General features: G+C 41.1%; 1 protein-coding gene and 1 long non-coding RNA gene across 2 annotated transcripts in view; both read right to left on the reverse strand.

Annotated features, from left to right (window-relative positions):
- The window catches only part of SAMHD1 (SAM and HD domain containing deoxynucleoside triphosphate triphosphohydrolase 1), a 48,272-nt gene extending 32,704 nt beyond the window's left edge, over positions 1 to 15,568 (reverse strand). The window contains exons 1-4 of the mRNA XM_029916370.1: positions 15,151 to 15,568; positions 11,769 to 11,835; positions 6,357 to 6,429; positions 1,107 to 1,267 (exon numbers count right to left, since the gene is read on the reverse strand). Of these exons, the coding sequence (XP_029772230.1) occupies positions 1,107 to 1,267; positions 6,357 to 6,429; positions 11,769 to 11,835; positions 15,151 to 15,358 (509 nt within the window). The 5' untranslated portion in view covers positions 15,359 to 15,568. The remainder of the gene's footprint in view (positions 1 to 1,106; positions 1,268 to 6,356; positions 6,430 to 11,768; positions 11,836 to 15,150) is intronic.
- Positions 15,569 to 16,474: 906 nt separating this feature from the next.
- Positions 16,475 to 22,842, reverse strand: LOC115273352. The gene is made up of 3 exons (XR_003900784.1): positions 22,781 to 22,842; positions 22,062 to 22,123; positions 16,475 to 16,516 (listed from the first exon to the last, which is right to left on the reverse strand). It is a non-coding gene; the product is annotated as an uncharacterized LOC115273352 (long non-coding RNA).
- Between the last annotated feature and the right edge of the window lie 594 nt (positions 22,843 to 23,436).

Raw genomic sequence — 23,436 nt, forward strand, 5'->3', positions numbered from 1 at the left:
TATGAAGTTGAGACAACTGCCACCTTGCTGGTCTGGTAGGACTTAGTAAGTTTTCAATAAATATTTGTTGATGAATGAATAAACATCTGAGGAGACACGTGCACTCTGGCTAATAAAAAACACTTCAAAAACAAAATATATACATACTCAAAACAAACAAACAAAAGTAAAACAATGTGAGTACTCCCTGAAACCTAGAAAACTGTCCAGTTCTTTCCACACCAGCCCATGTTCTCCTGGCTCTAGGTTTCAAAATGGAGAAGCAAAGCAAATTCTCAACTTAGTTGATTTTAACAGAGGTGCCACCTTCTCTAAGCTTGTGAATGCTTTTCTGATTTACACATTTCCTGCTAGGTTAGGAATATTATGTGATTTCAAAAGGAAATTCTTTACAAGACTAACCAGGAAAATTAAATAATCAAACTTATGTTAGTTATATCAGTAACCAACCCATATTTAAACACAAATATATCATCAAAATGGCTGACAATAGACATTTTATCTTTCCAGTGAGGATCTGAATTGGCTTAGAAAAATTAATAAAATATGAGTGCCTCGTGGCTCAGTCGGTTAAGTATCTGACTTTGGCTCAGGTCATGATCTTGCAGTTTGGGAGTTTAAGCCCTGCATCAAGCTCTGTGCTACCTGCTCCCTCTCTCTGCCTCCCCGACTCACGCTCTCTGATTATAAAAAAACAAAAACAGGGGTGACTGAGCCTGGGTGGCTCAGTCCATTAAGCCTCCGACTTCAGCTCAGGTCAGATCTCACTTTTGTCAGTTCGAGCCCCGTGTCAGGCTCGGTGCTGACAGCTCAGCCTGCTTCTGGTTCTGTGTCTCCTTCTCTCTCTGCCCCTCCCCCTCTCATGCTCTGTCTCTCTCTGTATCAAAAATAAATAAAACATTAAAAAAAATTTAAAAAACAAAACCAAAAAACCCTATAAAATATAGCAAAGTAAATAAAAGCCTCAATTTTCTCAATAATGAAATATGGATTTTACTACCATTTTGTAAAACTATTTATTTTCTAAAAGATAAGATGAGGTCATCACTTCATAAGATAAGGAAAGTACTTAAGAACTGTAAATTCCCCATCAACCACCATCTTACCCTAGACTGTGCTCAAATCGATTGTGCGAAGCGCCTGGAAAAATATAGTAACTGCTACCCAGTTGTTTGATATATCGAAGCCGCTGAAATTGAGGTGTGTCGATGATTCGGATGAGGAGTGGGTGGAGTTCAATGTGGCCATGGATAGGATCATTAATTACCTAGAAAATTATGTTTAAATTAATATCAGTAACAATATACAATTCCATCTAGAATTTTTGTGCAGCCATTCCTATCTACAGTGCACAGTCAAAGCTACTCAATTGTTCTCAAGTAAGAACTTCTACAGGAAATAATGAGATATTAATATCATTACCTTATTAGGTATCACTACCAGACACGGCAAGTATATTGGCTCTGGATATATTTTACTTCTTCTTAATGTATTCTAATATAGAAAAATAAGGATTTCTATTTTTTTATTGTGTATATGACTTGATTAACTTTAATAAGTTAGTCTTGTATTCAAGTTAAACATACTTATTTAAACATTCATTCAGATCATATAAGCCTTTTTACTATAGAGAACAGGTCTATTTTTTCCCTAAATGTATCTATATGGTACTCATTAGGGAGAGTTGGAGTGAGGAAGAAAGGAAGGGAAGCTTCCTACCATAGAGATAAGAAATCTTAGGCAGGAAAATGAAATTCTATACTACTCACTGTCACTCAGAAATACCTATACTTAGTAAAGATACATTTTTACAATTATTTGTTACTCTAAGCTTAAACAGGGTTAAATATAGGTGAAGATTTAATGTCCCTCTATATTTCTTAAAATAAAGATACATCTTTCTTAACTATTCATAAGTGCCTTTTAAAGAGAAAGAAAAGAAAAAAAGGAGGGGTTGCTTGGGTGGCTCAGTCAGTTGAGTGTCCAACTCTTGATCTTGGCTCAGGTCATGATCTCACAGTTTGTGAGTCTGAGCTGTGCATTGGGCTCTGCACTGATGGCATGGTACCTGCCTGGGATTCTAACTCTCTCCTACTTGTTCTCTCTCTCTCTCTCAAAATAAATAATAAAAAGTTTAAAAAAGAAAAGACAAAAAAAGGAACTTAATAAATGATCTAATTCATGGTTTTCAAACTGCTTCAAATTTTTTCATGAAGTTCCTTAAGAATGTATGGAATTCTGGGAGGTGAAGGGCCTTGTCTATGTCATTTACTGCCATATTCTCAGAACACATCACACAGCATAATGCCTGGCACACAGCAGGAACTCAAATATGTTTTAAATAGTTACTGTTGAACTGCCATTGCAAAGATACAAATTTTTTTAAAGGTTTATTTATTTTTGAGAGACAGGGGAGTACAGAGGATTGGAAGCAGGCTCTATGCTGACAGCACAGAGCCCAGTGTGGGGCTCGAACCCATGAACCATGAGATCATGACTTGAGATGAAGTTGGAGGCTCAACCAACTAAGCCACCCAGATGCCCCAAGATACATATGTTAAGATTCTATTAAAATGTACCATGCCCATATATAGATATATATAAAATAATGAATTACAGAAGCTCTATGCTGTAAAGAAACTTAAAGGGGCTATCTGGTCCAACATTTGAACATGCTGGTGATAAGGAAGTCATTTCCTTTACATTTTTAAAAATGTTTATTTAATTTTGAGAGAGAGAGAGAGAGGGGCAGACTGCAAGTGTGGGAGGAGCAGAGAGAGAGGGAGAGGTGGAATCGGAAGCAGGCTCCAGGCTCTGAGCTGTCAGCATGGAGCCCAACATGGGACTTGAACCAATGAACTGTGAGACCATGATGCTTAACCGATTGAGCCACCAAGGTGCCCCATGGAAGTTATTTCCATTAAAAATAGCTCAATTCAAGTTGTGTATCAACAGCCTGACTCAAGTAATGACTAGAATTTACAATTTTGTTAAGCAATATGTATGTATATTAAGAAAGATTAGATTTATACTGGTGAGGACTAATTTTTTTTCACCCTGCTCTATAAAGTCGCTTTATCACAAGAATAAACTATGTTGGGGTGTCTGGGTGGCTCAGTTGGTTGTGTCCAACTCTTGATTTCAGCTCAGGTCTGCTTGGGATTCCCTCTTTCACTCTCTCTACTCCTCTCCCCCACTCATTCTTGCACACTCATGCACACAAAATAAACATTAGAAAAAATAAAATCATTAAAATTTTCAATTTCATGACTATATAGTCACTCACTGACTAAAAAGTACTTAGGAACTTTAAAATCTATTGTCAACAAATGTAATTTATAATTTATAAATATGGTTAGACAGTTTTCTGTTTTTAATGAAAAATAGAAAGAATAAAAGTCAGCAAACGAAACTGCTGATTTTTTTTTTAACTTTTAACTTTTACTTTAGAGACAGAGATATGAGTGGGGGAGAGAGAGAATCCTATGCAGGCTCCACACTCAGCCTGACACAGGGCTCTTAGTCCCATGACCCTGGGACCATGACCTGAGCTGACATCAAGAGATACTCGACCGACTAAGCCTCCCAGGATTCCCAAAACTGTTGTCTTGAACATTACTTCAAAAACATTTCTGTTGCAAATTGTAACTGTGAAAATGTGATCACAGAGATCATCTGAGATGATCTCACCTAGTTAAGAAAATTTACCTATGCCCTATCTGAGGAGAACACCCTGTGCTGCCCTTCTCATGAAGGACAGAATAGAATGCAGGCAATTTTCTTCCAGTTGCAGGACAAAGTTGTTAAATACAATATTTTAAAAAAATTTTTAATGTTTATTTATTTTTGAGAGAGACAGAGACAGAGCATGGCCAGAGAGAGAGACACAGAATCTGAAGCAGGCTCCAGGCTCTGTGCAGACAGCTGATATGGGGCCGAAACTCAAGAACTGTGAGATCATGACCTGAGGCAAAGTCGGATGCTTAACCAACTGAGCCACCCAGGCGCCCCTAAATATAATCTTTAACAAGTGACCATCCCATTTAATTTGTCATGAAAAGAATGAGGTATTTTAATATGAGGTAACTTTTTCAGAGAGGGCTAAAATTTGATTATTCAAATTAACATATACTTGTTGTAAGAACAGCTACTTGGCCTATAAAAGAAAACTATTGTAGGACTGAACTAAACACATTCATTAAGTATTTTCAAACACAGGGAGCTTGGCTGGCTCAATCAGCGGAGTGTGCGGCTCTTGATCACAGGGTTGTGAGTTTGGGTGTAGAGATTACTTAAAAATAAAATCTTAAAAAAAATTTATTCAAACATGATTTTCGATGGGAAATTAGCAGGCTAACTGGCAAGAGTAAAATTGAAATATGTAGTCTCATAGGGATGAGATAACTTAAATACTGTATAAAATATGCCAAACACAGCTAATGAAAAATGTATATGATGATCATGCAAAAGGGTACAAAAGGGGAAGGAGATATCCTATACCTTCTTCCAGGTATGAGACTCAGTTTTCTTAACCTACAGAAGCCAAAAGGGTGAACAATCATAAAATTTCTATCACTAGCTAATCAAGATACATTTCTTTAGTTAGAGCAGGATCATCCCAGAGTCTGTGAAAAATGCACATTCCTGGGCCTACTGTAAATTCCCACAATCAGAAATCCTGAGAAGGAGGCTGGGTAGCTGACCACTTGTTAAAATGATTCTTGGGACATTAATTCCAAAAAACAGGGCCTTGAATATCTGGAAGGGGCCAGGAGATGAAAAATAAAACTATTGCTAGATTAAACTCTAGGAATATATCCACCATGTGGACTAATATTTGCCACAAAAGTTTACCACAGCTGACAAGAAAATTCAGTACAACTTAAAAGTTATTCTACAACTAAGGGGAAAGTACAGCTATGTGTGTTGATATGGAGGATTCTCAAAAGTGTAATAATAATAAAAAAAAAAGCATAGTAAAATGAAAGTTTAAAAGGTTACCTGCTGTAAAATACAATTATTATAAAGCTTAAAAAACACATAGAACAATACTATACATTGTTTATGGCTATACATACATGTGTAATGAAAGTAAAAATCATTTGTGAAAATGATTAAACCCAAAACAAGATGGCACTTATCTGGGAAGAAGAAAGGAAGGAAACAGAATCTAGAATGGGTACAGAAAAATACCCTATATTGTTTCTAACATTTTGTTCTGAAAACAAGAGATCTGAAGAAAAATTAGGTAAAATATTAAGATTTAACAAGCTGGGTAGTTGCATTTCTGTATGCTTAATATATTTTAGTTTTTCTTTTGATTAAAATATTTTGTGCTTATTTGAGAAAATGCAGTGTAGAAAATAAAAGTCAATTATAATCCTATTACTGAGAAGCAGATTTCTTCCCATTCTTTTTTTTAATGTTTTTTCTTATTTATTTATTTATTTATGTATTTAATTTTTAAAGTAGGCTTCATGTCCAGCATGATCAAGACCTGAGCTTAAATCAAGAGCTGGACGCTTAGGGGGCGCCTGGGTGGCTCTGTTGGTTAAGCGTCTGACTTTGGCTCAGGTCATGATCTTGCAGTTGGTGGTTTGAGACCCGCATCGGGTTCTGTGCAGACAGCTCAGAGTCTGGAGCCTGTTTCAAATTCTATGTCTCCCTTTCTCTCTGCCCGTTACCCTTCTTGTGCTGTCTCAAAAATAAAGAAAAAAAAAAAAAGAGTTGGACGCTTGTATAATAGGGGCATCTGGGTGGCTCAGTCAGTTCAGCATCCAACTCTTAATCTCTGCTCAGGTTTTTTTTTTTAATTTTTGTTTTTTAAGTTTATTTATTTTGAAAGAGAGAGAGAGACGGGGTGGGGGGGCGTGCAGAGAGGAGGTGGGACAGAATCCCAGATAGGCCTCTGCAGAGGCCAATATAGGACTTGAACTCACGAACAATGAGATCATGGCCATGCCAAGATCAAGAGTGGACACTAAAATGACTGAGCCACCCAGGTGCCCCTGGTTGTTTTTCCTTTTTTTTAGTTTATTTATTTATTTTGAGAGAGAGAGGTATGGGCCCACGTGCTAGCAGGGGAGAAGCACAGAGAGAGGTAGAGAATCCTAAGCAGGCTCTGTGCTGTGAGCTTGGAGCCCGATTCAGGGCTTGATCTCACTAAGTGTGAGATCAGGACCTGAGCTGAAATCAGGAGTCAGACACTTAATCACTTAACTGACTGAGCCTGGGTGGTCTTGATCACAGGGTCATGAGTTGAGGCCCTATGTTGGGCTCTGTGCTGGGCATAAAGCCTATTTAAAAAGAATAAAATAAAAAGCAAAAAAACCATAATGAACTCAGATTCTTCTTACCTTCATTGCATGAACATGAACTTCCCTCAGTTGCTGGATATAATTATACAGCTTCTTTCTGTCGCCCAAGGTACTAAAATTACAACAGGATAAGCAAATCCATCATCATTTGCTTAATAATAATCCCTAAAGTATATAATAGTATATAATCAACTCTAAATTATCTACACTAATAGAATGAGAAGTCAGATTAAAAGGAACAATTAATAATTCAAACATACGCCCCCTCTAAAATTCTCCCTGAGGCTGTCCTTGATCCTCTTCTCTTGGTAACTCAGACTTCAACATCTCCTATGTCTCTACCGAACGCTCAATTTATACTTCAGACTTATTTTAAGCTAACTGAAGTTGACATCTTCCCTCACAACTGTGATTTTGGATGGCTCAAGGTAGTACTCTGAAGAGTATAGTGATAATGAAAAAGGACTTTGAAATCAGAACACATTCACATCTGCACATGGGATCTGTTGTGACCTTGGGGGCAGGGGAGAATAACTCAACCTTTTGTAGTATACTAATATTCTCATCTAAAGCACAGGGAAAATATTAACTACCTTATAGGGCTGGAGAGGGATTGAATAATGTGTTCAGCACTGCAGTTACAATAAAGACCCAGTTCCTTCCCTTATGAACTATAGAAATTTAACTATGATTACAGGTGTCACACAAATTATCACTGATTAACAATTCAATATTTACCCCATCAGAAGTATTTTAACAAGAATTTAGGAGTCTATTAGTGTGATCAAGTGATAAACATGTGAACAAAGTTCACATGGTAAGTCCAGGAAGGGATATTTTTTATTGATTATGGTTGTGAGTTACAAAGATCCAAGTCTGATTTATGAGCATTGGGTATGATTTAGGCACAAATCCAATATATATAAAGGCAATAGCTTTACTTATACCTATCCTCTCGTCAGTAATCCCTAACAAAGCTCCAGTTTGAGAAATAAATTTAACAGGATATAATAGAAACAGCTCAAAACCCTATAATTCATTTTCCTGCTTCATTTATCTAATTGGTCCAAGCAAGTTAGCCTGACATCAGTAGAAGCAGCATGCAAAGGGGCAGAATTTACTGATCTAATAGCTAATTAGACTGAAAAATAAATCTTTTGCTAAAAGCCTTAGATACACTTAGAGTTAGAATCACTATAATTGGCCTCTATATCATACTATATCATACTACAATCTAAAAACGATTTTCTTAGGATATATAGAGGCATCATTACCGCTGATAAATCATAAAGCAGCATACACTGTGTTTTCCTATTCTCCTACCGTTCTCATTAGTTTGATATTAACAAGCTCAAGGAAAGGCCAAGCTTGGAGAAATACTGATAGGTGAGCAATAACTGAGTCAGGTTAAGTATCGTTGCACAGTTGAGCATAACCAAGAGTCACAGCATAAAATACCAAACCCAACCCAACCTCATTGCTTAAGATTTTCCTGAACTGATACTCAGTATTCATCACTTAATAAAACCCAAAAAGAAATTGCTGATTAAAGTTTATAAAAATAGGGGCACCCAGATGGCTCAGTTGGTTGAGTGTCTGGCTCTTGATTTTGGCTTAGATCATGATCTCATAGTTCGTGGGATTGAGGCCCGCAGCCGTCTCCAGCCCTGTGGTGGCCTCTGTGAGCACGGCACAGAGCCTGCTTGGTATTCTCTCTCTCCTCTTTCTCCTCTTCTCCTCAAATCCCGCCCCCTTCCTGCTTACACACTCTCTCTATAAATAAATAAACATTAAAAAAAGATAAAGTTTATGACAATAGCTACACAAAACCTAGAGGTTTTTTGTTTTAGTTTAACAAAGGCTATAAAATCAAGACAGTATCTTAACAAAAATTTAAAATGTTCATGGGCCAGGAAGCCTGGGTGGCTAAGTCGGTTAGATGACCAACTTCAGCTCAGATCATGATGTCCTGGTTCCTGAGTCCAAGCACCACATTGGGCTCTCACTGTCAGTGTGGAGCCTGCTTCAGGTCCTCTGTTTCCCTCTCTCTACCCCTCCCCTGGTTTCTCTCTCTCTCTCTCACTCTCACTCTCATTCTCTCCCCCCACCCCAAAATACACAACCATTAAAACACCAACAACAACATAGGGGCACCTGGGTGGCTTCAGTCAGCTGAGTGTCCAACTTCACCTCAGGTCATAATGTCATAGTTTGTGGGTTCGAGGCCCCCATTGGGCTCTGGGCTGACAGCTCAGAGCCTGGAGCCTGCTTTAGATTCTGTGTCTCACTCTCTGTCCCTCCCTGCTTGCACTCTCTCTCTCAAAAATAAACAAAGTTAAAAAAAATTTTTTTTAAAGAACACTATTTCAAGTATTCATGGGCCATAGACTATAAGATTTTATATATGTATTTCATCGTTTCTTAAATCTAAAATTTCTTATACCTGATATGTAAATTTAATGTACCAATGGTTTCTTTTTCTTAGGAGAACCTTTTATTTTTTTTTAATGTTTATTTATTTTTGAGAGAGATAGAGAGCAGGGGAGAAGAGAAGGAGGGGGACAGAGAATCTGAAGTGGGCTCCACACTGACAGCTCAAGACCTGAGCCAAAGTTGGACATTTAACCAACTAAGCCACCCAGGTGTCCATAGAAAAACATTTTAAATGAGGGCTCCTGGGTGGCTCAGTCTGTTGAGTGCCAACTTCAGCTCAGGTCATGATCTTGCAGTTCATGAGTTCAGGCCCTGTGTCATTTTCTGTGATGACAATTCGGAGCCTGCAGCCTGCTTCAGATTCTGTGTTGCCCTCTCTCTCTGCCCCTCTCCCGCTCATATTCTGTGAGTGTCTCTCTCTCTGTCAAAAATTAAAAACCAAAAAAAAAAAAAAACAACAGTCTTTAAATATTTGATCATAAACTTGAGAAAATTTCAGTACTTGTCTAAACTGGATTTGCTCTTAGAAAGCAGAGTCTAGGATGAGAGCTTATGTACAGGTCATTTATTTTTAAGATGTGAATTCTAGGAAAGGTAAAACAGAAAAGGATGGAAAAACAATACAAGGCTATATTAATAAATTAGTTGCACTAGTACCACTGTGAACAACTTTGACTGATTTCACTGGGATCTTCAAAGGCAGCCCTAGCCAGCAGAATTTTGCTAAGATGTAAATGTTCTAGATCTTCCCTGTCCAACATGGTAGCCACTAGCCATTAAGTGGCTACTGAGCACTTGAACTATGGCTAGGTGATGAACTGAAATGTTACTTTTAATTAATTTAAACATGTAACTAGTGGCTGCTCTACAGGAAAACACAGCTCTGAAAAGTCCTGCAGAACACACCTCAGTTATACAGTGGGCACAATGGTGTACCAGATAATGTTCATTTGAAATTCTATTTTGTTCACTCATGTATCCCAAGTTCCTAGAAGAATTCCTAATACACAGTGGACCCTCCATAAATATTTGTTGAATAAACCAGTAGTATTTAGGTCCACAAAGTATATGGTTCTCTTTAAAAGCAAGACTATTAGAACAAATGCAAGTCAATTAAAATAGTAAGCAACTCTTTATACCTAAGAAATAAATAGTAAGGGGGACTCTGAGGGGACTGAAACATGATTATGAAAGAGGCAAGATGAGGCTCCTAAAGATTCTGATCCCAAGGATGTTTATTAAAATTCAAGTAAATGTCCCAAAGTGATCTTTTTTCACAATCTGCTTCTATTATCAACTACTAAACAAGAGTGCATGAAGTAATTCAGTATAATCCTTTGTTTTGATTCTGTGGTTACTGTTACCACAAACAACAGTTAGCTCAATGGAATTCCAGAAGAATAAAACCTTGTTTTACCACTGTTTCCAATTCTCAAAAAAAAAAAGTTTCCATTTTAAGGAATATTTAAATATTTGCTTCTCAACTGTGATCTTTAAAGTGGATCCACACTAATCAAGACCCTACAATCACCAGCCTTACATAGGGATATCAACCTATATGTATAATTTATTATTAAGGGCCAATGCGTTAGTCACTTTATACACACTGTCTCACGATTATTTTCCATTTCACAGGTACAGAAACTGAAAGGTTAAATTACTTGTCTCAAATCACACAACCAAAAAATGACCAAACTACTTTAGATCGTGTCTTTAAATCCAATACCAGGTATGCATTCCAGTCTTGAGATAGCTTTAGGAACACCTAAAAATAGGTTCAAGATAAGGGTGTAGCCTTGATTTTTCTTGCCAACATTTCACCCCATTAGTCCTTACATATTTTATGGTGTGTATAATCCAATTATTCTGAACTTGAGAGTAAAAAGTTGGTCACTGCAAACCTCATGAGGCTTATCAGCACAATTTTTTTAAATAGGTATCATTAGTAATATTAAACACAGGATTTAGGGGTGCTTGGGTGACTCAGTCAATTAAGCATCTGACTTCGATTCAGGTCATGATCTCACCATTACGAGTTCAAGTCCTGTGTCAGGCTCTGTGCTGACAGCTCAGAGCCTGGAGCCTGTTTGGATTCTGTGTCTTCCTCTCTCTCTGCCCCTCCCCCACTTATGTTCCGTCTATTGAAAATGAACAAACATTAACATAAATAAATAAATGCAGAATTTGCACAGCAAAAACAAACAAGACACAACTGTGTTACCAGCAGGGAGGGGACTCAGTTTTAAAACACTTTGTACATTTATTTATTTATTTATAAGCATTTATTTATTTTCAGAGACAGAGCACGAGCAGGGGAGGGGCAGAGAGAGAAGGAGACACAGAATCCGAAGTAGGCTCCAGGCTCTGAGCTGTCAGCATAGAGCCCAATGTGGGGCTTGAACTCATGAACTGCGAGATCATGACCTGAGCCACCCAGGCACCCCTAGATTTATTTATTTTAAAGTTTATTTTTCAGGGCGCCTGGGTGGCTCAGTCAGTTGAGCATCCGACTTCAGCTCGGGTCTGATCTCACGGTTTGTGAATTTGGGCCCTGTGTCAGGCTCTGTGCTGATAGCTCAGAGCCTGGAGTCCACTTCAGATTCTGTGTCTCTGTCTCTCTCTTACCCTCTCCCACTCACACTCAGTGTCTCTCTCTCTCTCAAATATGAATAAATATTTTTTAAAAATTTAAAAATAAAGTAAAAAAATAAAGCTTATTTATTTTTCAAGAGACAGACAGTGCAAGTGAGGGAGGGGCAGAGAGAGAGAGAATCCCAAGTAAGCTCCACACTGCCATACAGAGCCCAATGCAGGGTTTGAACTCACAAAGCCATAAGATCATGACCTGAATGGAAACCAAGAGTCAGACACTTAACTGACTGAGCCACCTAGGCACCCCAACACTTTGTAGATTTAAAATGAGGACAGTTAAGGTCGGTGTCATGGGCTTTGTCCCTCAGAGGTGAAAAAAAAGGTCAGAAGTATGCATGGCTACAAGGTGAATTTTATCATTCTTACCTTATTCCAAGACTTTCAAGATCAGACTCATTAAGATGGAGCAGTATTGAACCTGTGATTTTATTTTCTTTGGAAGAAAAGGGAGAAAAAAAGATGAATAGTTTCAATAATTATATCATATGCTTTTTTATTTCTTTCAACTTGGAGTCACCAAAATTTACTGAGATCAACATTTACTAACCACCCACTACAGGCAATGGACTGTGTGAAGAACCGCTTTCATTTGCTACTTGGAAAGTCTTTTTCTCCATGTGGGGCTCGAACACACAACCCCCAGACCAAGAGTCACATATTCTACACACTGACCCAGCCAGGCGCCCCTCTCACTTAGATAGTCTTCATTTTAATTAGATAACTATATTGACAGACTATTTTTGATGAATCAAGTAAAAACTTTTAAATTATTTGAATGAATTATTTGCGAGGAAGTCCAACAGCCAAACTAATGGCTTCCTTCTAAAATAGGTGAGGTTTGGGGGGGGGGGGAGGGAAGGAAGTATAAATCTATTGTTCTTAGAATAGTCAGGTCAAAACCGTAGCCTGAAGGGTGCCAAATGTTGATAGAGTTCTAAAACCTCCAAGGAGGGGCTTGACTTCCTGATCTTGGAGCTATGAGTTTGAGCCCCACATTGGTTGTACAAATTACTTAAACAATAAAAGATTAAAAAAAGAAATTGCCCAGAAAAGCGCATAATACTATGTTTTGGAATATATATACATTTATTTTTCTTTTTCTCACTATATAATTAATTTTAGTCCTTCCTGACCTCAGATTCTGGAACTCTGGACTATTTTCAAACAAACAAAAATCTTTTTTTTTTTTTTTAAGTTTATTTATTTGAGAGAGGAAGAGCACTCATGAGTAGGGGAGGGGCAGACAGAGAGAGAGAGAGAGAGAATCCCAAGCACACTCCATCTCCACACTGACAGCCTGACTCAGGGCTCGACCCATGCTTGGTGATTTTTGATGACAACACTTGTTAAGATATAGCTGGCATGAATTCTGGAGTCCAAAGACCTAATCTTCACATCCAGTTCTGCTTTATCTCTAGTTGTGTGACCTTTAGAAGTTTCCTAACATCTTGGGACCTCAAAGTACATCATCTATAAAACAAAATAGGGATTACAGCCTCTAAAGTTCAGGGTTCTGTCTGTTCAGGGGGAGGGGCCTGTCAATTGAGCATCTGACTTTGGCTCATATCATGATCTCAAAGCTCATGAGTTCAAGACCCTCGTTGGGCTCCGGGCTGACAGCTCAGAACCTGGAGCTTGCCTCAGATTCTGTGTTTTCTTCTCTCTTTGCCCCTCCCCTGCTCACGCTCTGTAGCCTTCTCAAAACTAAATAAACCTTAACAATTAATTAATTTCAGGGTTCCTGTGAGATCGCATTCCATAATGAAGAAAGGGGCCCAACACCTTGTTTTGCCAAATAAAAACAAATCCAGACTAAGACAGGGATTAGAAAGGAAGACTACTGCAATAGGGAGAATGTCATGATCTCAGAAATGTCCAAGTGGTTCAAAATCAAACAGGAAAGGGTGTTGCTCTTTTTTTCATAGGGTAAAGGAGGGGCAGTGAAAGTGACCCAGTAGGGTCTGATAGGACAGTATCCTGCTGCTCACCTGGTTCCCAAGAGAAGCTGATGATGGGGCATTCCACTGTTTTAGTACTTGCTCAGATTTTGGGACAAGCAAGATTTTAGGGCCCTCTAGGACAGAGAGAAGCCTGACTAAACTTTGGTCAAGACCAAGCAGACGGTTAAGAAATGAGGATTTGTTGGGGCGCCTGGCTGGCTGAGTCAGTAGAACACTGGACTCTGGTTTTAAGTTGAGACCCATTCTGGGCATAGAGATTACTTAAGAAGAAAAAAATCATTAAAAAAAGAAAAAAAGAAATGAGCAATTGTGAATGTATGGTAAATTTTTCCAATTAAAGCATGTAGTGAATTCTGCTAGCATTTGACTTAGGTTCAAGAGATCATTCTAAGGTGATGACTTAATCTACAGAACATCAAAAAAAAAGAACACCACTGAAACAGAAAGTCAACAACATAGTCCATCATATTTTGGAGACAGAAAATATAAAATTACTTCATCCTCACCTATTTGCTATTCAGAGACAAATTCCATTCTGAGTCTTAGGACAACCAAAGGGGGAGAGGAGAAAAGAGAAGTACCATTTCCCACACCATCAAGCTGTTTTTTAAGTCTTGAAGCACTAAAAAGTTCCTCCCATCCTAGACAAACAAGACTCCATTCTATTACTGCAAAAGTTTACTAAATTTACAATGGGTAAGACACAGGGTAAGGCAGAGTGAGGTTAAGCTTCACATCCATTAGGGAAGTTTAGATTTCAAGTGGATGGATGCTTGAACTTGAGCCAGTGGCTTAAAACTCACAACCCGCACATTGGCCCCCTGTGATGTGGCCAAGTCGTGGGCTGCTGGGAGTTCCGTGGTCAGCTGAACAATCCCAGTGTTATTCAGATTTAACTAGGGAAACGGATTTCGGAGACCAAAACATAATCATTAGCAAGTTCTACAAGTGTAGTCAACAAACATATACTGAGTCCTACTGGCTTGCTGCGGTAAGGCACTGGGGATGCTGGGATCCGCAGAGCATGTGCCCTTCCCCCTTAGGAAAACCCGAGTTAAGGGACGATGGGAGGAAACTTGAAGTTAAAAGCAAAACATACTCCAGGTGTTCAAGGAGCTGCAGAAGCACACAGGGGTCTCCTGAGCCCCGTGAGCCTGAATGACAGCGCCCCTCCGACCAAGGTCTGGGGAAAAAGTTCTTCCAAGTTTAAACAAAAAAAAAAAAAAAAAAAAAAAAAAAGGGACCGGAGTCTTGCCTGTCCCGCGCTGGGGTGGCAAGTTCCCAAAGAAACCTACCTGCCTCACACCAGGTGCCTCACCCAAGTTCACAATCCTCAAAGTCGGCTTTCCTGCTGCGGGTCCCCAACCCCGGACGCCCCATTTCTCCTTCCTCCATCTCCGGGGGGCACTCCTGGGCGCCCCTTCGGGCACCTCCCCGTCCCCGTCTCAGGCCCCCGGTTCTGGAGGGCTCTCCGCCTCAGGTCGTCGCCCCCCCCCCTCGCCACCTTGGCGTCCCCGCCTCAGGTCTACCCCTTCTGGAACCTCTCCACGCTAGTCTCCCTTCCCCGCTGCAGGCCCCCTGCTCAGAGGGGCTCTCCGCCTCAGGTCATCCCCTGCTCGGCGCCCCCCACGCCCCCGCCTCAGGTCCACCCCTTTCGTATCTCCCCTCGCAGGTCTGCCTTCTCCGCTTCAGGTCCTCTTCCAGGCCCCCAGCTCACTGCCTCAGGCCCCCGGTCCCCGCCTGGGGTCGCCGCGTGCCCCGGCCCCTCAGCGCTCTAGCCCTGCTACCTCGGAAGCGTTCCAGCAGTCCGGGATCACTGAAGCCACAGCGCGTTAGGAAGCAGCACACCTGCTCCGGGCCCCAGGACTGGTGGTCGCGGTGGAGTTTGGGGCCTGGGGACCTTTCCGCCGCCGCGGAAGGGATGTTTGGCGGGGTTCTTGGGTTGCCTTCGCGTCGGGGCCGCTTGAATGGCTGGTCCGAGTCCGCTCCCTGCATGGCTACAAGCAGCACCCGGCACAGCACAGTCAAGAACCGCGGCGCTTGGACCGCACGCAGGCGCACTGACTGCCGGTCGGCGAGGACGAGTCCGCTCGGCACTGCCAGCCTACTGGCCTCCCGCGCAGGCGCACTGGTACCTCAGACCTTGTGGCCGGGCAGCCCAGCCACTTCAGCCACCCGGCCCCCTTGCGCAGGCGCAATGACAGCCCAATGGTCCTCAACGGGTCGGGGAATTTACAGAAAGGGAGCGACTTCGACGCCGAGCCAAGGCAGTGCTGATAAGGGCGAGATGAGGAAGGAGGGTATGTAGGACCGTGGGAGCCCCGCCAAAGTCCTGAGCACGGGCTCCTCTGGTGACTTGCAGGTGTCTTCTTCTAAATGAATATCCCAGGCATATCCTTGGCCATGTTTCAGATGCCACATCTTAAACTAAAGGCCTTCATAGGCTGCCAGCATCTTACCATTTAAGAGAAAAATGGCAAGAGGCTGAGCTGGAAGACCCTAGAATGATTTCACATCTGATATGAAGGTAGTCTATTTGCATTTCACAAGCTCTACGGTATTCCTGGGCAGTTAGAGGGCCCTGGGGGTGCCTATCCAGGAACACTTATCTCCAGGTTTCCATACAAAAGCAGACTTCAAACTTCTCTCTAAAGAATCCTCAACCCCTCTCTCCACCCCAACTCTCTGCCCAAAGAAAAGGAAGTGGTCAACCTGATTATTGTTAAACAAAATTCACCTGAGCAGATTTGAAGATCTAATTGGCTTTATTCAATGAGTCATCAATAGGACAACATCCTATCTAATAAGAAGAAAGGAACTGTACAAAATGGAAGATTTTTAAAGACAGAAGGGGTGTAAGACAAGGAAATTATGACAAAAGAAAGGATTGTTTTAAGCAGAGTCACCCAACTGTGGGGGGAAGGCAGGTGTCTACCAGGCTACTACCTCACCAGTGCTGGCCAGGAAATTCCAGACTGACCTGGTCAAGTTCACACAGCCCAAGGAAAGGCTGAAATTCCAATTAGGTTAGATGCTAAGTCTTGGTTTTCTGATGTGGGGGCCTCGCACAGATAATTTCATTTTGGACCTGTTAGTTTTTCAACATTATTTAACACTTACCTTCAAGGACTTTTACCACCTGGTCATAACAGCCTGTAAAAATGGGAGGCATGTCCCCATCAATTTAGTCACTCAGGGCTAGAACCAAACTTCCCCATAAATCCTAGTTTGTTTAATTAACTGGTAAAAAGACTACTACTACCACCAATACTCCTCCCTATCCACCCAGCCATAGACCCATCTAGGGGATAAAGAGTGTATGAGGCAGATTATCATCAAGCATTATGAACTAGTAGTCTGGTAGAGAGCAAAATGTTCCTAGCATACGCTTAGAGCTTTACTGTGGTGCCAGGCATTGTTCTAAGGGTTTTACAAATCTTAATTCATTTATGTATCACAACAACCTTAGGGTGTAAGGACCTAACATACAGAGAAATAAATAATTTGCCTGTGGTCACACAGCTACTAAGTGGTGAAGCTTGGATTCTAACCCAGGCAGTCTAGCTTAGCTCAAAGTCCATGCTCTTAATCACTTGCTAAATTGCTTGTTAATGGAAATTTTGATAAAAATTATTTTATATCAGTTAACTCAAAATTTTCAATTGCTCCTTTGTCCCATAGACCCATGGAAGAAAGTATAGAGAAGGGTACTTTCCCTCCATCTCCCCAGGAGGGCCAATTTGAGATGAGACCAGACTTGTGAAACCAAAGCAAAGGGGTGAAAGAGACAACAAATAGCATATGAATGAAAGCCTTATGTTTCAACTTGGAAATTGCTGGCTTAAAACCTTGTATATTTTAGACTTGAGGGAAAATATGCCCTGACAGCAAGGTTTCCTTGGCAGTAGAAGGTGACATAAGCAGGGTTTTAAGTTTAGTCAACTGGGTTTGTTCAAAGTAGTTGCTTTTGAGAACTTTAATTTTCTATTTGTGTTTGTTAAAGAGTATAATTTAATTCCATATTTAGGATTTCCTCTACTTTCTAGGGGCCCTAGACCTTGTGCAAGGTGGTTGGTTACTTGCTCAAGGTCAAATGGCTGGTAAGTGACAGAATTGAGGATCTAGGGGCACCAGGGTGGCTCAGTCGGTTGAGCGTCTGGTTTCGGCTCAGGTCTTGATCTCTCAGTTTGTGGGTTTGAGCCCCATGTCGGGCTCTGTGCTGACAACTTGCGCAGAGCCTGGAGACTGTCTTCTGATTCTGTGCCTCCCTCTCCCTCTGACCCTCCCCTGCTCATGCTGTCTCTCTCTCTCTCTCTCTCTCTCTCTCTCTCTCTCTTAAAAATAAATAAAACATTAAAAAGTTAAAAAAAAAATAATTGAGATTCTAAGCTGACTCCGAAACTTTGGTGCTTTTGTTTGCCAGCTGAGTTAACTCAATTACAGTCGTGGTGATCTTGTTCCTTCTAGTCTTTCCACAACTTGGGAATAGTTACCAACTTGACATAGGCCCTCTGCTCTGGTCACATTGAAAGAAATGACTATTTAGACTCTCCTCTGATGTCACACTCACCATAGTTAGGACTAGAAAAAAACATAATTTCAAAATAATCTAAGGCCCATTGCTTAATGACCTAGAATATCTCCAGCAATTTTCCCCAGCCCTTTCGTAGCTACCTTCCACCCACCCAGCTGAGCTAAGCAGTTTTATTTCTGTCAGCATTAACCTTGCGGTTTTTATCTCTCCACAGCTTCCTTTACAACCAGTGCTGCTGGTTCTCAATGCCAGCTGTCATCACTCTATGTTTTACTTCCTCTCCACCCTTTGCAGAACCTCGCCTTCTCAAGACATTTTTTTTAAACATTTGCCCCAAGTCTCAAAGCCAACCCCAAATTCTTTTTTTTTAATTTAATGTTATCATTTTGAAATTTTTTTATTTTTTAAGTAATCTCTATACTCAACGTGGGGCTCGAATTCACAGCCCTGAGATCAAGAGTTGTATGCTCCATTGACTGAGCCAGCCAGGTGCCCCAAGCCAAAATGCTTTTTTCTTTTTGTTTTTTAATTTATTTTGAAAGAGTGAGAGGGAGGGAGGGAGGGAGGGGCAGAGAGAGAGAGACAGAGAGAGAGAGACAGACAGAGAGAGAGAGAATCCTAAGCAGGCTCTGCACTGTCAACATAGAGCCTAATGGGGGCTGGAATTCACGAACCAGGAGATCATGACCTGAGCTGAAATCAAGAGTTCATTGCTCAACTGACTGAGCCACCCAGGTACTCCAAGCCAAAATTGTTAAAGAAAAAAAAAAAAAAGTATTGATTTTCTTTTTGATGAATATATCTTTTTGTGTATATATCTGCCTACAGATCCAAAGATCACTTCCTGGTAGGTGTCCCATAAATCTTTCTGTTCATAAAGGTAAAAAATTTATCTCCAGGTCCGGGAATTCTTTGATAAAAAGATCCTGCAGAATGACAGTAATGACCCTACTTGAATACCTGCTATGAGTCAGACCTCCTCCTACTTGTGCTTTACTTTATATGCATAATTTCTAATCCTTATAACAACCTTATTAGATAGGTATTATGTTAATTAGACTTATCTGGTTATGAATATATTTGTCCATTCATTCAAGAAATATTAATATTGACTGGGTACTTACTGATTTGCCTGGCACCTGAGACACATCAGTTAACCAAAGAAACAGAAATCCCTGCCCTAGTGAAACCTATATTCTAGTGGGGGGAGATTAGCAGTGAATAATAATACAATTAACAAGAAGAAGCATACATTAGAAGTCAGTGATATGAAAAAAAAATTTTAAGAGGAGTGGACGGGGACAGAGTCACAATTTTGCATAGGGTAGTCATAATGGCACTACTGAGAAAGTGCCATTTAAGCAGAGACTTGAAAGAGATGCAGTTCAGCCATGTAGGTGTTTGGAAGAAAAGCATTCCAGACAAAGGGAACAGCAAGTGCAAAAGCCTTTGAAGCAGGAGATTGCCTGGAGTTGAGAAAGGCAAGGAGGCCAGTATGGATGGGAGAGTGAATAAGGGGGAAGAATTATAAAGGCTACAAACTGTAAGCAGCTGTGAGGTCCCATCTTCACAGCTCTATATCTAGAGATGAAAGAAAGCCCCTGCTCCTCCAGTTCCAACAGAAAATCATAAGAGAATGACTTCAACAAGCGTGCATTGCATTTACTCCTGGACCAGTTGCTATGTTATAAAATAATTGACCCAATCAGGTCACATTGTAACCCCTTGGGTGGGAAGGCAAGGTCTAGTATCAGGAAGAGGAGTGAGCAGTTCTGAACAAGGACACTAAGTGTTACTATACTCATTTACCATGTAAGGAACTGAAGCTCAGAGAGGTGAAATGACTTGCCCAGGGTAACACACATGTGCATTAAGTTTTGGGATTTGAACCCAGCTCTGCCTTAAAAACCATTTTTTTTTTTCTGGAACTTAAGCTGGGTACAAGTTCCATTGCTTGGAGGTATTCACAGGAACAGGCCAGCCCGTTCTACAGAGGTGAGGTTATTGTGACTCCCTATAACTGGCTCAATGTCTGGGGTAATGTGACCATGTATTTGGGGGTTGGGATGTTCAAATGCAAGCCAGGAGGAAATGAGATCAGTTTATTAAAGCATGTAAGTGATGGAGTATAGCAGACAGTGTCTGAAAGACTTGGAAAAAGTGAATTTTTCTGTTGCTTGGGGTTAGGGGTTTATATTGGCAAGGGGTCTAGGATACCTGTTTCTTCAGGAATCCAAAGTAGGTCAGATCAAAGGCAAGGGTCAGGTGAACAATAGGTGTTCTATAAATCACCAAAGGCAGGGATTACTGATGACAGTGTTGAAGGTTTGTTCAAAGCTAATGTCCTGGAACGTGTCTGGGATCCAGTTCTTGTAGATGTTACCTGATCTAAGTGTTTGAGGGCCTAGGATGAACTTAGAGAATGGTTAACTTTCTTGTCCTCCCTTCCAGTGGGAACATAGCTTCTTTGGTTTACTCAGATGTAAATATTGAACATGAGTAAATGGCACTTAGCAGAGAAATAGCAGAAATGGAGCCTTTCTAAAATGGAGTCCCTGGCGCTGGGTGGTTCAGTCAGGTTAAGTGTCTGACTCTTGGTTTGGGCTCAGGTCATGATCTCACAGTGTGTGGGTTTGAGACCCACATCGGTCTCCACTGCTTGGGATCCTCTCTCTCTCCTTCTCTCTCTGCCCTTCCCCTTAAATAAATAATCTTTAAAAATTAAAAAAAAATTTAATGTTTATTTTTGAGAGAGAGAGAGAGAGAGAGAGAGCGCAGGTGCGAGAGGGGCAGAGAGGGTAATAAACAACAGAATCCCAAGCAGGCTCCAGGCTCCAAGCTGTCAGCCCAGAGCCCGACGTGGGGCACAAAATCACAAACCTGAGTTTCATGACCTGAGCTGAAGTTGGACGCTTAACCGACTAAGCCACCCAGGCACTCCTTCACTTAAAATAATAATAATAAAATAAAATGGAATCCCTTCAGTTTCCATACCTCATTCCTTTCATGTATTTAAAAAAATTTTTTTTGTTTATTTCTAAGACAGAAAGAGACAGAGCATGAGCAATGGAGGGGCAGAGAGAGGACACACAGAATCCGAAACAGGCTTCAAGCGCTGAGCTGTCAGCACAGAGCCCAATGCGGGGCTCGAACCCACAAACTGCAAGATCATGACCTGAGCCGAAGTCGGATGCTTAACTGACTGAGCCACCCAGGCGCCCCTCCTTTCATGTATTTACCTTTACTTCCCCATATATAAACTGTTCCTAAGCTCCCCTAGCTTTGGGAACAACCTCTGCCTTCTTTTGGGGCTGCCCTTCTGATAGTAAAGCTTTTTTTGCTTAAAAACTGGTGTCTCAGACATTGGCTTACTGCACATCAGGTGCATGGACATTTTCCCTTCTGTAACCTCTCCTTCCCTGTGTACACACAACGGAAAGACCGTGTGAGGACACAGCAAGAACATGGCTCTCTGGAAGCCAAGAAGAGAGGTCTAACCAGAAATCAATTGTTCTGGCACCTTGATCTTGGATTTGCAGCTTCTAGAAGTGTGAGAAACTAAACTTCTGTTATGTTAAAGTCACAGTCTGTGGTGTTTTGCTATGGCAGCCCTAGCAGATGAATACGCATGACCAACATGTTTGTACCATGTCCACTCCCGAGTTGATGGCCTAAGGTTGGACATTTTGACTTTGTGGTTGCCAGTCTTTGGTTCCTAGCCTTCTTGGTTATTATGCAAAATAAAATCACATGTATTTGTCTATTTCTCTACTCTTAAGGGTGTGTCATTATTAACAAAACACATATTGATTCAAGTATTAAGGAAGGCTTTGATCAGTTTTTTTACATTCCTTCCCCAAATTAAATATCATGTTTACATTATGATCCTTCTCATTTAAAAACTCAATCCTTGGGGCGCCTGGGTAGCTCAGTCAGTTAAGCGTCCAACTCTTTGATTTCAGCTCAGGTCGTGTGATCTCACGGTTCCTGAGATCCAGCCCCATGTTGGGCTCTGCTCCAGGCTCAGAGCCTGCTTGCGATTCTCTCTCTCCTTCTGCCCTTCTCCCCACTTACACATGCTTTCACTCTCTCTCAAAAATAAAAATAAAAAAATGAATAAAATGAATTGAAAAAATAATTTAAAAATAAACACTTGACCCTTACCTCAAGGAGAGTGCCTGAAGGCTGTTTGTATTCTTGGGCCGTGTTCTGGAGGGTGGGTGTCTCTGTTATGAACAAGAAGAAGGGTTTCAGGATTTCTATAAAGGTGGGACTTAGAGCCTGTAACCTGGGCGAGATCGGAAGATTTGTCTTTGGAGTTACATGTGCATAACAAGCGTACTGAACTTACCTACATTGTTAGTTAAAGTGGACCAATAAACATAGTGTTCAAGATGCTCTTATTTGCTTTTTAGAGGACTGAGGAAAAAAACCTCTATCCCTAGAAAAGAGAAATACCACATACATTTGAAGTGGCTGCCAGAGAGTGGCTGGCTGGCTCAGTGGAGAGATCTTGGGGTGGGGAGTTCCAGCCCCACTTTGGGCATGGGCATACAGCTTACTTAAGAAAACAAACAACAAGGGGGAAGTGGCTGTGGGAAAGTGAACTCTCCTTACCCAGTGCTCTCTGAGAATGGGGGCGGGGGGGGGGACTGGCACCAGATTCTGAGGAGGAGAGCAGTGTTCTGGGGAAAAGAAAGACTCTTTTTCCTTGGGAAAGTAGTTAAGTGGGCACTGAATCTTCAGGGTGTTGGTGGAAGCGGGTGCTAAGGCTTCTAAGGTGGGAAGTTCAGGGATGACACCGTAAAGGTGAGGCATTTGGGGTTTGCAGGAGGTAACTGAGACAGAGGGTTGAGAAGAAAATTGTCATTGGAGCACGTTACCACAACTGCCCCGGGCCAACGCTTTCATTGTCTGGAAATCTTTCAGCAGGCTGCATTCTTCTGTGGGAGATGGAGTGTGAGAATCTGCTCTAAAATAGAAACAAATGGTTCTCCAGGGCAAAAGAAGAAACGAAACTTAAGGAAGAGTACAGACTTCCCAGAATACGGGGGATACTTCCATGAATCTGAGTCACTGAAGATTAATATTGAGAGACATTGTATATCTTACAGATTAATTGGGCTGCAGCCCAAGGACAGATGAATGGATAAAGAAAATGTATATACATGCAATGGAATATTATTGAACCTTAAAAGAAGGAAATTTGGACATGCTACAACACAAATGGACCTTGAGGACATTATGTTAACGTCACAAAAAGACAAATACTTTAGGATGTGAGAAACAAAAGCAAAAGAAAACAGTTAAATTTTCTTCCCTCTTACAGCCCATTGACAAGTCCTTCAAACAGGCAGAGTGACCTTCCTCTGGGAGCTCAGCTGTCCTTGACACTTTGCTAAGGGCAAAAGGCATTCTTAGCTTAACATTATCCTGACCCCTCAGGATCCTGTGAGTCTAGTTTAAACATATAAAGTTTCTGGGTGGTTCAGTCTGTTGTCTGACTTGGGTTTCGGCTCAGGTCATGCGTGTTCTCAGG

The sequence above is a fragment of the Suricata suricatta genome, chromosome 12 (assembly GCF_006229205.1).
Source record: "Suricata suricatta isolate VVHF042 chromosome 12, meerkat_22Aug2017_6uvM2_HiC, whole genome shotgun sequence".
In the NCBI taxonomy this organism is placed as follows: Eukaryota; Metazoa; Chordata; class Mammalia; order Carnivora; family Herpestidae; genus Suricata; species Suricata suricatta.